The following is a 13,719-nucleotide window of genomic DNA, read 5'->3' as shown; positions in this document are numbered from 1 at the left end:
TGGTCATAAAATACTTTGTATATAAATTATTAGTAGAATCAAACCTGCACGTTAACAGCCGTTAACGGACGTAAAGGAATTAACTAACGGCGTTAAATATCAAACTCAAATATGTTAATTAATATATACAATCGTTTAACAAGATTATGTGAATAAGTTGTTGTGGTCTAGTGGTAAACGGAAAGTGGTAAGCTTGGGTTCGAGTTGTCCTCATAGCTAATTTTGTCTTCCTTTTTTTTTTCTTCCCTCTTCTTCTTCTCTTCTTCGCCTTCCTCTATCTGAAAATTGGGAATTCAAATTCAAATAGCTACAATTGGAGGTTGATTTCGGGGCTGGGAATTCTTAATTATCCTCCTCTGCGATTAGGGATGAGAGGTTTAGGGTTTGTAAAGGCTTGGTGAGTGAAATGATGGTTGGAGATACGAGGGTGATGGTTGATGGTGTGGGTGTACCGATTTGTTACTCGATTTGGAAGAGGAATTGGAGGTTCTTATTCATGGGTTGGATGAAGTATTATTTCTGGGACGGTGGTGGTCAACGACGGGGAAGGAGAGTAAAAAAAAAAAAAAACCAGAGATCGGCAAAGGAGAAGAAGAGAAAAAAAAAAAAAAATTTTGACTCCACTTGAATCGAACCCAGGTCGCGCATATTGAGTAAGCTGCACTATTCCACTGGACCACGTTAAAATCTTTGTAAATTTTAAGAGCAGATTATATATATAGATTAAGTTATATGAGAATAATATTTAACGCCGTTAGTTAATTCCTTTACAGCTGTTAACGTGCGGGTTTGATTCTACCAATAGTTTATATACAAAGTATTTTATGACCACGAATAATTAGTTGAAGTATTTTTATTCCAATCAAAAATAATTGGACATTAAACGTCCAAATAAAAATTACTTTGAGTTTTTTTTGGAAATTTTCCCATAAAAGAAACATAAGGCAAGATATATTATCATTGATGACAGAAACTCTTTTTACTCATCTACAATGTAGCAACTTGCTTTGTCTATTACCGGTGTTTCAAGTTGTCAATTGTTGTTCATTGGTGAAGCATGACGTGTTAAATGGTGAATCAATTTTATAGACTCAGCAAATCCATTGAGCCACGTCAGTTTTTTTTTTTTTTGCTGTTGTTTCCTTTGCAATTAATAAAAATGTAGTTAATGATATTAATACATAATTGATGAGAGGAAAGGAAGATTTTCTACCTTTTTTTTTTTTTTTTGTTCCGCAGGAAGATTTTCTACCTAACAAGGGAAACAAGCAAAACAAAGAAGACGAACCCTAAAGTAATTTTGCATACTTTATATTTTATTCTTTTTTTTGCAGCATTTTCCTAATTTCACGACATTCAAAAGAATTTTAATTTGGGGAATCTTTACATATTTTTCACATACCCTTTGCCCACACAACTCAGTTTTTGGGTCCCACAATTTTTTTTTGTCATCATAAAACATTGAGAAAAAAAAAATTAAATCCAAATCTGCAATCCATCCAGCCACAGACCCGATCTTGCGTTTTCGCATCGACATTAAAATGGAAAAAAACAATCAATTTTATTTTTTCGAAAAGAACAAAGAAAAATGAGAAAAGGAAGAAAAAAGAGAGAGGAATAATTTAGAGAGAGCCTCGTATATAACACCATCCCATCTATCTTTTTCTCCTCTATTTCGATATTTCAACTCCTCCTCCTTCTCTCTCTTCTGTAACTTCTCTTTCTTTCTCTCTCTCTCTCTCTCTCTCTCTCTCTCTCTCTCTCTCTCTCTCTCTCTCTCTTTCGCAGCTTCTCTTCTGTATCTGATTCCCTTTTTCTACGGGAGCTGCAGATTTGATTAGTGTAAGCATCGATGAAGAAGGTTACGTCGTCTAAGATCCCGGTCAAGGATGATTGGGTGGCGGTGGCTATGACTGACGACGAATTGGTGGTTGAGCTTCTTTTACGGCTCAAGCATGCCGGAACGGTAGTGTCGGATAATCCGGCGGTGAATCTGCCTCCGCTACGGTGGGGAATCCGTCAACGCCGGTCTCGGTCCTCAAGATTTGGTGGCGGCGGCGGCGTTCTCGTTTCGTTGAAGAAAGATGTGGATTCCGTTAGAGCCAGTCCGAAGACTCCGCTCTCCTGGAGCGGCGGATCTGGAAGTGGCGGCGGCTCTGCATCTCCTTCCGCCGTAACCGCCGATGGATTCGAAGATACCAGTCGCCAAGCTAGCTGCTCTACATCTACAGGATCCGGATCTAAGGTACTTTCTCTTTTCCTATCGTGATTTTCAACTTTTGCGTCTCGATTTAGTCTTCTCCCCTATCTCTATCTTCTTCCTCTCAATTACGAATCCGGTTGCTGCGGAGAGATGGCGAATCCGTCATCTCGCTGGATAATCCGATTCCGATCTGGCCGGATAAATCCAGATTTCGCTGTCCGTCGTGTGTTCGTAATTGAGAAGATCCGTGGCCGTCTCTCTGTTTTTCTTCACTTTTTCCCCAAAATCCACGATTCCAAAAATTTAGCTTGGCGTCATCTCTCGATCACTTCAATACCTGCGTTCGATTCTCACTAGACCGTATTTTAGTCTGTTTTCTTCAACTACTACAGAATCCACCGGAAAATTATTCCTCCGCCGTGTTTCGCCGTTCTAGGTTAAATTCATCTATCTCCAAAAAGTCAAAGCCTCTTTAAGCTTAATTTCCTTTTTTTCTTCTCACTTTTGGTAATTAAAAAACTCTGCTAATCGTCCATAACAAGCTTAATAAGAGACCGGTTTTTCTCTGGAGGTTAACCAATCTCTTCGGTACGCATTGAACCGGATCTAGCGTGGCCGGTTAGATGTAGGTAATTAGGAACCGGTCAAACTTTAATTTGTCTTTAGGAATAATAAAAGCTCCTTTAGATTATGGAGATATAGTACAGCTAGTTGGTCAAACGTGCGCGTTTTGCTGAACGTTTTGAGGTCCAAAACGGTAGCGTTTAGTGGGATGGGTTGAAAGTTGAAACGAGTAAAATGATCTTGTCGGAGAGATTGGGGATCACGTGATCTTAAAAGACTGATGACGATAGATGACAATGCCCATGACACGGAATAATCATGATGTGGCATCAAATCCTCTCTATAAAAATCCTTTCCAATTATATTTGAGATTTATGCTCTATTTGGTTTCTTTGAATTTTTTTTTTTTTTTTACTTTTGTTTGAAATTTCTTTTGTGGGAAAAGAAACTTTACTTGGTATGTTAAAATAAGATCTTTGGGTTTTGATTATAAAAAGTATAACAGTTGTCGTTATCGTCAGCATTTAATAGTTTACTAATCAAATTGTGCAGGTTTTTCCCACAAACGAAATCACCAGTTCTTTCTCCAAGAGATTGAAGAAAAGGAAGGTATATATATATATAAAGACTCTCTTTCTTATATTTCAAGTACACAATCCAAAATTCGAATTTTATTGAGCTGAGGGTTTGTTTTTTTTATAATATTTGGCAGTCATCTTCCGAGCTTAAAAATGAAGAGAACTTGAAGTTGAAGGAGAGACTTGACCTTCAAAAGGTAGATTTTCCTTGCTAGTTGTCTCTGTTTTATTATCATGGTTTCACGTACGTGTGCATTATATTCTTAAAAATCCAATATTTTTCCACAGGAGATTGCAAGTCTCCGAGCAACATTCCATGAACAAAACCTTAGGAACCAAAAGTTGAAGAGGATTAAGGTAAAATTTAGATTCTCCCTAACCATCTTTACAGTATTCATCAGATCCCTTCTATCTCTCTCTCTCACCCTCTTTCTCTTTGCTGGTCTTATATTAAAATCTACTCTTGTGTTTTCTTGTTTCAGCTTGACTTAAACTCTGGTCGTGTCACGAACAAGAAACCTGTTGATCTGATTCGTATATCACAACTCGAGCGGCTACAGGAATCAAAGTCATGCAAAACGGGTGACTCGCAAAATCAGGGGAGTTTCTTCTGCCTCCCTGATCTCAACATGGCACCATCCGAGGACGAGATATTGTACGGAACTAGCTAAAATGGCCTATCTGAAGATTTGCGATCTCATTACAGTGGAGTGAAGAAGGGTGAGCTAGAGATTTCAACTAAGAAAAGTGAATGTAATAAGAGGTGTAATGAATCTCTCCCGTCACATTCTTGTTTCCTGTTTCCTTCTTTTTTGGGGTAAAACGCTCAATTACTTCTTGATTTTTTAGGAAGAAGGTGGAAATTAGGTTCTTTACTGTATTTTTTTAAAAATAGATGATGTTAGCAACTTTCAAATTCCAAATTAATTAGTTTTTTTTTTATTAGTGTTTTATTAGTTTTGATGATTGTTTTACTATTAGTTGAATGGTGTTTAAGTTGATAATAAATAATGTTTTAATAAATAAAACAGAACTAAATAATTATTTAATCGATGTACCAAATTCTTAAACAAAAAAAACAAAAGAAAACACTGAATGATTTTTTGTACTGATTTAAAAGCTTTTGCTGGAAATTGTTGCTAAGAGGAAAAAGTAGGACAACTAATAGACTTTTATGTTCCAAACTTTTTCTTCTTTATTATTTTCCATTTATTATTGGGTCTGATTGGTAACAAGCTGTTAGCTGTTAGAGAATAGTGCAAAACTGTACAAAAGAAAAAAAAACACGAAAGCTGTACAAAAAAACAATACAGAACAAATTTTAAAAATTAACTCTGATTAGAAACATCATAGCGGTACAAATAATAAATAATATTCAGAGTTTAGAAAAAAAAATTACATAGTTACAATTATATTTTTAAAGTTTAATTATGCGGTTAATAATACGGTTAATCGTACGGTTAAATAACAGTTTTAATACGTTTCCGGTATATTAATGGTGACGGTTAGTATATTTTTTTAACTGTAACTAATCTAGTTTTACGGTGAATGGTTATGGTTTTGAACCGTTTTATACAGTTACGGTTGAGAAACGGTCCGGTTACGATCCAAAATACGGTTACGGTTAGCTTTTGGTCATGCCTAGTTGAAGATTGTAGACATGACTAAAAGCTAACCGTAACCGTATTTCGGACCGTAACCGGACCGTTTCTCAACCGTAACCGTATAAAATAGTTAAAAACCGTAACCGTTAACCGTTAAAAATAATTAGTTATGGTTAAAATATATATTAACCGTAACCGTTAATTAACCGTAAACATATCAAAACCGTTATTTAACCGCATGGTTAACCGTACTATTAACCGCATAGTTAAAACTTTAAAAATATAATTGTAACTCCATATATTGCAAAAACAAATATCGAATGTTCAGACTAAGATTTTCAAAAAAGTAAATGATACCGCATATGAAAAAATCTATTCTTTTTTTGTGAAAGCGCATATGAAAAAATCTACTTTATAAAAAATGGTCTTATTCTCAAACAAATATGTTGTAATGTTATACTGCTCGAAATGATGAAAATTTGTCGTAAGATTTCGCCTCTGATATTAACCGTATTGTAGACTTGTAGTCATCAAATAACCGTAACCGTATTTAACCATAATTATTGTAATCGTAACCGTATTTAACCGTAACTGTTATAACCGTAACTGTTATAACCGTAACCGTATTTAACCTTAACCGTAATTGTTTTAATTTGTTTTGTTTTTGTCCAAAAAACAAAACAAAAAAAACTGTTGTTATTGTGTAACATTTTTCATAAAGTTATTTTGATTGGTAACAATTTTTGTGTACAGCTTTCTACTGCTTTTAGTTTTGTCACCAATCAATGCCATTATATTGAAACCCTAGTTTCCGCTCAACTAATCCAAGACAAGCGAGATCTATCATTCTCTTTGGAAATTAATTTCTACTATTTAATTTGATTTTTTAAAATATAATTTTGGAGGTGTAATGCTATTGGTGGGTTGTCGCCTTGTCGGCGTGTTCATGGATTAAAATATTCGTTTTTAAATGCCCAAAAAATTGAGAAAAAATGCCAACTTGTTATCAGCTAATATTTGTTTGTCTTAGTTCTTTTCATGAATCCCAAGTGGCCAAGTCTATTGTTTATAGAGATAAAAAAAATTGACATTCCTTAATGTAAAAAGGAAAAAAATTCATTGGGTCTTCGAAATATCCACAATTGAGTTTAATGGTGATTATACTTATCATTATTTTAAGTAAAAAATCACCCTTGTCATTTTTTCCTAATTGTTTATTGATAAATTAAGAAAAAAAAGTATATAAAGTAAAATATCCAAAAGAGTTAATTCCCAGTGAAAAATGAAATATCCTTGAAATTTTATCAATTTTAAATAAAATTTACCATGACAGAAAATTACAATCTATAACAAAAGATTTGTAACCAATCATTGCTCACCAAACTTATGATTTACAGAATTTTGCTTTTGTTACTCCCTCCGTTTCGTTTTAGTTGTCGTTTTAAGACTTAAATTTTGTTTCGTAATAATTGTCGTTTTAGGTTTTCAATGTAAATGTTTGGTAAAAATTCCAATATTATCTCTATTGTTTTAATGTTTTGGCCAATAAAAAAATTTATAAGATATATTAATAAAAGGTAAAACAGAAAATTTAATATTTTTTTTAATTTGTGTTAGAAAACCTTAAACGACAACTAAAACAAAACGGAGGGAGTATTTGGTTGAGTTCTTTTATGTTTCAATTTGGTTACAGCATTATTGTTGACATTAATTAAAGAAAGAGATAGAAGTAGAGTCCAAAAAATAACAAAAAAAGATTAATTAAAAAACACACTTGGTCTTCAGAGAGATAACTAGGGGAAAGAGAAAAACAGATATCTCTCTTCTCCGATCCCCAAAACGCAGGAAAACAATGTCGTTTAACAGCTCCCACCTCCTTCCTCCACAAGAAGACCTTCCTCTCCGACACTTCGCCGATCAATCACAGCAACCGCCGTCGCAGCGTCACTTCTCTGAAACACCTTCGCTTGTCACCGCCAGCTTCCTCAACCTCCCTAGCACAATAACCACTGCGGATTCCGATCTCGCTCCTCCGCACCGCAACGGAGACAATTCCGTTGCTGATACAAACCCACGGTGGCTCTCCTTTCATACGGAGATGCAAAATACTGGAGAAGTTCGTTCTGAAGTTATCGACGGAGTCAACGCCGATGGTGAAACGATACTTGGTGTTGTTGGAGGTGAAGATTGGCGGAGCGCTAGCTATAAGGCGGCGATTTTGAGACATCCGATGTATGAGCAGCTTCTTGCGGCTCACGTGGCTTGCCTTCGGGTTGCGACTCCTGTTGACCAGATTCCGAGGATCGATGCTCAGCTCAGCCAGTTGCATACCGTCGCCGCGAAATACTCCACTCTTGGTGTGGTTGTGGACAACAAGGAACTTGATCATTTCATGGTATGTTTCACTTCCAATTTTGCATAGGGTTCAGGCAAACTTTGAATGTTATGAACTGTGAACGATTCAGCCATTGATTTCTCTTTATTATCTGAGTAGCAAATTCACATTTTTGTGTTGTTCATTGTTCCTGCTTCTCGAGTCTTGAAATTGATGTGATCTTTGCTTCTACTTTTTTGGTTAACTTGTATTTGTTAGATAAAGCTTTTTTCTTGATGGCTAATAGTTTGTTACTTTCTCAGCTTCTTACTAAAAAGGGCTTTGCATGTCTTTTGATTTTTGTCCAAGAGAAAGAAAACATAATCCTTTTTTTGTAACTTTCTGTTTGTATGTCTTGTGGATTGGAATCTTACCTTTGATTATGATGTTGCAGTCACATTATGTTGTCTTGTTATGTTCATTTAAAGAACAACTCCAACACCACGTTTGTGTCCATGCAATGGAAGCCATTACGGCTTGTTGGGAGATCGAGCAATCACTGCAATCCTTAACGGGTAACATCCCAAATCTTTTTTTCTTTTTTCTGTTGTCTTCTTCCTTTATTTGTGTCTTGATTTTATGGCTTTGTCTTCTATCTGGCTTGTAGGAGTTTCTCCAAGTGAAAGTAATGGTAAGACAATGTCGGAAGATGAAGATGATAATCAAGTAGAGAGCGAGGTTAACATGTATGATGGAAGTTTGGACGGTTCAGATTGCTTGATGGGGTTTGGTCCTCTTGTTCCAACCGAGAGAGAGAGGTCTCTGATGGAACGTGTGAAGAAAGAACTGAAGCATGAGCTTAAACAGGTAATTGCTCGATCAAGCTGCAATATTACATCAAACTTAACACTGTGAAATCATGTTGCTCAGTTTTTTTCTTCTTTTCCCTATAGGGTTTCAAAGAGAAGATTGTGGACATAAGAGAAGAGATAATGAGGAAGAGAAGGGCGGGAAAGTTGCCGGGAGATACGACTTCTGTACTCAAAGAGTGGTGGCGAACTCACTCGAAATGGCCATACCCAACTGTAAAAACCTTGGCCGAGAAATTATGTTACGACATTGTCAAAAGCAAGTTTTGATTCTTGATTTGGTTTTGGAATTGCAGGAAGAAGATAAGGCAAAACTGGTTCAAGAAACCGGTTTGCAGTTGAAACAGATCAACAATTGGTTCATCAACCAGAGGAAAAGAAACTGGAACAGCAACTCTTCCACGTCATCTACTCTCACCAAGAACAAACGTAAACGGTAAAACAAGAGCTGTTCTCTTTTTCGCATTGCGCAATTTCATTAAACCAACCCGGTCAAGATCTTCTTTTGTAACCAAACTCAGGACCGGGAAATCATAGGTGACATAGCAGCTAACTAGAGGATGGTTCTTTGCCATGTGAATTCAAGAAACCCATCAGGTTGTATGCTCGTACAGAGTGTGATTTGTATAGGTGATACCGGTTAGCCTATGAAACCGGATTCTGGAGTCCGAATTGTTGTTTGTATCGCCCCGCTTAGTTAGTAGTATTTGGAAGTTATCTGTTTTGTTGGTTTGCGGCTTGTAACGAACGCTTAAATCAGGTGTGGGCTTTTTCTTGTAAAGTGTCAATATGTTGGTCTGTAATGTATCAAGCAAAATATTTATCATAATTAAACTAGCTTGAAATGTACTAATTATAAATTTGGTTTGACTTTTTTGTGGGGGTGGTTAGGTCAATTTCGTTAATTTTAAATGTTTTCACTTGTAACATTAACAAAGCCCATTGGTATTGGCCCAAATTATAAATGACTTCTTTCTTCTTCCTTGAGCTTCTCGAACGAACGGCTTTTGTTTTAATTTCTTTTGGCTGTCTCTCGACTTCGTCTACTTTTGTTACTCTTTGAGTTGGGTGATTATGGCAGCAGCACAGGAGGAACGATCTCCGTCGCTTGACGATTGCCTTAAGCTATTGAAAGGAGAGCGAGACGAGCAGAGGCTCGCTGGTCTACTACTCGTTACCAAATTCTGTAAGAACGATGACATCGTTTCCCTCAAGAAGGTCTACGAAGCCGTTGGTACTCACTTTCTCGACCGTCTTTTCCGAACCGGTAAACAAAACCCCGAATTATTGATCTTTGTCTCAGTATTTACTAATACCAATTTTGGGGTTTCTACAAACTGTGAATTTTTTGTTGAGCTACTAAAGTTTGCTGCTCTGACTGGTTTCGATATTTTTGTTTGGCAGGTACTGGCAGTGGCGATGGAGTTGATAATCGTGATGTGTATCTGCAGCTATCTGTTACTGTTCTTGCTGCACTCTGCCGTGTTCCAGAGATAGCTTCTTCAGTAGATATGGTCTCCAGAATTCCCCTTATTCTCGAAATAATGTCCAAAGGGTATGTTAGATCACCTGATTCTTGCATCTGTGATTTTCCATGAAGTTTTTTCTCAAGCTTTGCTTCTGTGTCTTTTTCACTTTTGCACAGTATGATTGCCTAAAGTTAGGAAATTGGCTTTTGGAATTTCAGAATAACTACAAACATGCTCGAAGATTGCTATGAGCTTCTGTATTTGGTGTCCACGGCTTCTGAAGATGGTGTCATGACTTTGATTAACTCTGGAGGCTTGAGAGTGATAGCTCCACAAATGTCTGATTTACCTGATGGTAATTCTTATTCATTTGTTTTACATTGTTTTGTTGTGTATATATAATGCACGTTAGATTCCAGTGTACGCAAAGTTTCTGATGGGGGGATTGATTATGTTCGGTGTCAAAGAAAACATGCCATGTTGAGGTAGATGGATTTGATAATAGTTTCTCACTGAGAGCTAATGTGAGGCGTGTTATTCAGGTTCACATGCCATGGAGGTTGCTATAAAGATTCTGCAATTATTGGTTAGTAAGCTTTCTGGCGAGAGCATGAATATTGAATGCTTCTTAGAACTGTCTTTGGTGGTGAGTCTACTTATTTGGTTATTTTGGTTTTCGTTTTCCAATAACTACTGAAGCTGCAGTGCTGCAGTTGGACTCCAAACGTATTGTTATTCTTTATTCAGGTTGCTGCTGTTGCACGGCAGTTTGCGGTGTTGCATAATGCCCTGAAGTTTGAAGCACTCCATCTACTGTCTGCAGTCTTCTCGTCTGAGTATTCTGTGAGTTTTCTCTTCTTAACGCCCTACTGAAAAGTAGCTGTAGGTACTAGCATGATATATGTGAATTTAAGGCAGCTAAATTTTTGAATTTTCTATCAATTACAATTGGGAAATTTAAAGTTGTCACGCTGATAACTGGTATTTCATTGTCTGATGTTATTTCGTATGCATGTTATATTTCCATTGTAGAAGCTCTATATCTTTGTTTTGTGTGCTTATCTTTTTTTATAGGTCTCTTATATAATTTCTTTATGCCTAGGCACTTCTTCATGAACCTCTTCGTTCCATGCCAGACAACAATTGGGCAGACTATATGCGCACGGGTATTGTGGCAATTCTGCAGAACCGTGTGGGTGAGTTAAAAGAGTAGTTTGTTTGGGACACTGGAAATGGCATACCCATTTATGGCATTCTTTTCTTGCCAGCCCTTAATTTCATCTACTTGTTAAATGACAACAATCTTCTCTTGTTTTCACATATGAAAGAATAGTATCCATGATCTGTACTTCACAAAAAGTACAGACTTGTAGATTAGTTGGGGCCATATGCTATTGATACAGTGCACAGACATGAAGCTTTCAAGATACTTAAGAAACCTGTCTTGTTCATGTGTAGCACCTTCCGAAAAGTTCCATGCGTTGATTCTGGCTGAGAATATGATGTCAATATTGGGTGAAAAGTGGCTTATCGGCGGGGTAAAATTACCCAATGTTGATCTTCCAGCTGATAGGTAAATAAAACATCTTTGTATTACACTCTCACTTAACCTACATTTTCATAGTGACATAAAGATTAACATCATTCTGAATTCTTTTGTAGGTGCCTTCTGTTGGTATTAGAGTCATCACATGTTGAGATTTCTGTATTGTTAAATGATCTCGCTTACAAGAAGTATGAAGCTCCTAAGAATAATTCAACTGCTGAAGACATTCTCTTAAAGCAACGGTATCTACCCATCATGTTTTCACTGGTAGAAAAGATCATCAAATATATATCATCTGCTGGTGAAAATGAAGGTATAACATAGACCTTAATCATGTTTTATTACTGTTTCCAATCTACTATCAGTAGTCAGTACTAGCCTATTCGATCCCTTATCTTTCACCTTTCTGTTATTCTATGTTATTTCTAAAATCAGTATTATATGAACATCATAAGAGCTTTTAGTTGTTATTACTCAAATATCTATTAACTCCGCTGATAAAAACAGTGTATAAATATTTACGCTTGGCATAATGCATGTCAGCCTTTTCCCTTCATGAAAGAATTGGAATTTACGTATTGATCTTTGCAGGGACTCTAACTGACGAAGCTGTCTTCCAAAAGGTGATTAAAATACTTAATGAGACAGTAGGAGCGGTGCTCGAATATCTCAGAGATGCAAAGGTACTATACATATTTGATAACATCAAACTCTTTAGGAGTGTCTTATTGTGTTGAAAATGTTATTCATTTTTCATGTTAATTCTGTTTCATACAGGAACATGGAATTAAGAAAGGAAATGACCTTCTTGCATCTGTGCGAGTGATTGGAAGGTACAGATAATCACTCTTTTTGTTTCTTCTTAAATCTCTCGTTCTGTTTATTTTTGTTTAAAATGTATACCAGATTGTGTTTAAAGTAATCTTCATTTATCATTAAAATTTGTGTAAACTAATACTCCTTATTGAAGGACATGGATTGTATCCTTACCACTTTGGCAGCTACTGAACTTTTTTTTTTGTGTTTTCAACAGCTATCTTGCTGAAACTCCTGTTGCGTGCAAAGAGCAGGTCCAGGATGTTCTGGATTATATGCTTTCAGTGGAGGGCGAAGATGAATCCAGGTTTGGAAGCATCCTGCCTTGAAGATTTGGTTCTTTTACAAAGCTTGTTTGGGTCATGCCTCCCAGGATAACTTTGTCTGAACTTTTTTGTTTTGACAGCCCGTTTTTGTCTACTTGCTTCTTGCTCCCAATGCTTTGCCAAATAACAATGAAGGCAGAAGGATGTAAACTCTTGGCCTATTCAAGAGGCGATATAGCTGTGAGTTACTCGGGTTTATAGCTTCTTATACGGATGACATTATGTTTGAACAAATCTGATTTACAGCTTTCCCTTATCTCTCAGTATGCTTGACCAAAATGTGTTTCAAGTGGGTGTTTATCATGTATATAATCTTATACGGAGTTGTCTGATTTTTAAATACAGGTTGTTGAATGCCTAATAAAATTGATTGAGCGCTCTGCTGAGAGTGTTGATGAGGATGGAAGCGTATTCTTGGCTTGTGATACAATCATGAATATTCTTTTGAAGGTACTCTCTTCCCTAAGATATGACCTGATTACATTTTACCAATTGATATTCCCTATAATGGCTACATGTTTAAATGTTGAGAACAGAGGGAACAAATAAGCTTGATGTCAGAAATTTATACATTTTCCAGTCTATTGAAAGCTTTGGCATATTGGGCAGGTAAAATGATTTTTATTGCTGCTGCTGATCTGCCTGCTAATTTCTTGACAAATATCGAAGACCATGTTTAATATGTTAATTTCTTTGTTCGTTTTGTCACAGATCGGAGTAATGACCATTCAGTAGTAATGACGGCTGCAAGCATCTGCTCTCTGATCTTCGATTTCACATCAGAAGATGCTTTACTCAAGCAACCTAATTTCAACAGTAGCTCCATGGATAGTTTGGCCCGCCTCATTACAAGAAGCTTGTCCTCATGTGGCCAGGTATAATAATCATGTGACTTGTCATAGAGTGTCTTGTCCTTGTTCAAATTTCATTTTCTTGGTAGAGAGAATTGCTTGTTAGTTAACTGCCGCATAACATTGCAGGATATGTCTGATACCGCGGATCTTCTTGAAATCATAACAGCAGGTTTGGTTTCAACCTCTCTCTCATTTCACACTCTCTTTATTTTCCTCTGCTTCTTTATTCTCAAAATCGATTAACACAAGAAGTTTTCGTCTTCCTCTGAATGTGCTTGTATGATTATGGAACAGGATACTCTCGATGGATAGATCGATTCCCCACCATTATGAAACATCCCTTTGAGCAATGAAGACTATTATATTATGTCTCAGGCTCTGTTTCTAGGGAGAGAAATAGTATTTAGCCATTAGGCAAAAAGGAAATTTTGTTCTGATCAGCTTTTCACCAAGAAATGAGATACGAAATTTAGATTTTTATATTTTTATGAGTCTAAAATTTGACTTGTTATATAGAGGCAATCTAAAAAGATAAGGTTCCGAATTTAAAGGATTCAAATCTTTAAAACGATGTCG

The 13,719-nt window shown here is 36.4% G+C and overlaps 3 protein-coding genes across 4 annotated transcripts; all 3 read left to right on the top strand.

Annotated features, from left to right (window-relative positions):
- Window positions 1-1,762: 1,762 nt before the first annotated feature.
- Window positions 1,763-4,287, top strand: LOC9305368. Its single transcript, XM_002869251.2, has 5 exons — window positions 1,763-2,245; window positions 3,320-3,376; window positions 3,480-3,542; window positions 3,634-3,702; window positions 3,828-4,287. Exons 1-5 carry the CDS (start codon window positions 1,853-1,855, stop codon window positions 4,014-4,016), a joined length of 771 nt encoding a protein of 256 aa, XP_002869297.1. The 5' UTR covers window positions 1,763-1,852; the 3' UTR covers window positions 4,017-4,287.
- A 2,419-nt stretch (window positions 4,288-6,706) lies between these two features.
- Window positions 6,707-8,981, top strand: LOC9305367 (homeobox protein knotted-1-like 5). Its single transcript, XM_002869250.2, has 6 exons — window positions 6,707-7,344; window positions 7,718-7,838; window positions 7,931-8,130; window positions 8,217-8,348; window positions 8,429-8,568; window positions 8,654-8,981. Exons 1-6 carry the CDS (start codon window positions 6,802-6,804, stop codon window positions 8,667-8,669), a joined length of 1,152 nt encoding a protein of 383 aa, XP_002869296.2. The 5' UTR covers window positions 6,707-6,801; the 3' UTR covers window positions 8,670-8,981.
- A 103-nt stretch (window positions 8,982-9,084) lies between these two features.
- On the top strand, window positions 9,085-13,687 carry LOC9305366 (neurochondrin). 2 transcript variants are annotated; one of them, XM_021018759.1, is made up of 17 exons: window positions 9,085-9,399; window positions 9,537-9,687; window positions 9,820-9,956; window positions 10,144-10,247; window positions 10,349-10,444; window positions 10,704-10,797; window positions 11,060-11,174; window positions 11,264-11,460; window positions 11,739-11,830; window positions 11,925-11,980; window positions 12,181-12,270; window positions 12,370-12,469; window positions 12,635-12,739; window positions 12,826-12,898; window positions 13,001-13,164; window positions 13,270-13,312; window positions 13,438-13,658. In XM_021018759.1, the coding sequence occupies exons 1-17, from the start codon at window positions 9,207-9,209 to the stop codon at window positions 13,494-13,496; spliced, it is 1,869 nt and encodes a 622-aa protein (XP_020874418.1). In that variant the 5' UTR covers window positions 9,085-9,206; the 3' UTR covers window positions 13,497-13,658. The 2 variants fall into 2 exon arrangements, with proteins under 2 accessions (XP_020874418.1, XP_020874419.1); XM_021018760.1 differs by lacking the exon at window positions 9,085-9,399 and having other exon boundaries at window positions 9,621-9,687; window positions 9,778-9,956; window positions 13,438-13,687.
- Window positions 13,688-13,719: the final 32 nt, after the last annotated feature.

This window comes from Arabidopsis lyrata (assembly GCF_000004255.2).
Source record: "Arabidopsis lyrata subsp. lyrata unplaced genomic scaffold ARALYscaffold_7, whole genome shotgun sequence".
Lineage (NCBI taxonomy): Eukaryota > Viridiplantae > Streptophyta > Magnoliopsida > Brassicales > Brassicaceae > Arabidopsis > Arabidopsis lyrata.
The sequence above is the reverse complement of the archived record's forward strand: the minus strand, read 5'-3'. Positions and strand labels throughout refer to the sequence as shown.

What these genes read in the sequence shown, in the direction of transcription:
- LOC9305367 (XM_002869250.2), top strand. Translation starts at nt 6,802, where the DNA reads ATGTCGTTTAACAGCTCCCACCTCCTTCCTCCACAAGAAGACCTTCCT. An exon ending in AGGAACTTGATCATTTCATG is followed by an intron (nt 7,345 to 7,717) that starts GTATGTTTCACT and finishes ATGATGTTGCAG; the next exon opens with TCACATTATGTTGTCTTGTT. An exon ending in CGAAATGGCCATACCCAACT is followed by an intron (nt 8,349 to 8,428) that starts GTAAAAACCTTG and finishes TTGGAATTGCAG; the next exon opens with GAAGAAGATAAGGCAAAACT.
- LOC9305368 (XM_002869251.2), top strand. Translation starts at nt 1,853, where the DNA reads ATGAAGAAGGTTACGTCGTCTAAGATCCCGGTCAAGGATGATTGGGTG. An exon ending in AGAGATTGAAGAAAAGGAAG is followed by an intron (nt 3,377 to 3,479) that starts GTATATATATAT and finishes AATATTTGGCAG; the next exon opens with TCATCTTCCGAGCTTAAAAA. An exon ending in AGAGACTTGACCTTCAAAAG is followed by an intron (nt 3,543 to 3,633) that starts GTAGATTTTCCT and finishes ATTTTTCCACAG; the next exon opens with GAGATTGCAAGTCTCCGAGC.
- LOC9305366 (XM_021018759.1), top strand. Translation starts at nt 9,207, where the DNA reads ATGGCAGCAGCACAGGAGGAACGATCTCCGTCGCTTGACGATTGCCTT. An exon ending in CTCGAAATAATGTCCAAAGG is followed by an intron (nt 9,688 to 9,819) that starts GTATGTTAGATC and finishes TTGGAATTTCAG; the next exon opens with AATAACTACAAACATGCTCG. An exon ending in AGCTTTGGCATATTGGGCAG is followed by an intron (nt 12,899 to 13,000) that starts GTAAAATGATTT and finishes GTTTTGTCACAG; the next exon opens with ATCGGAGTAATGACCATTCA.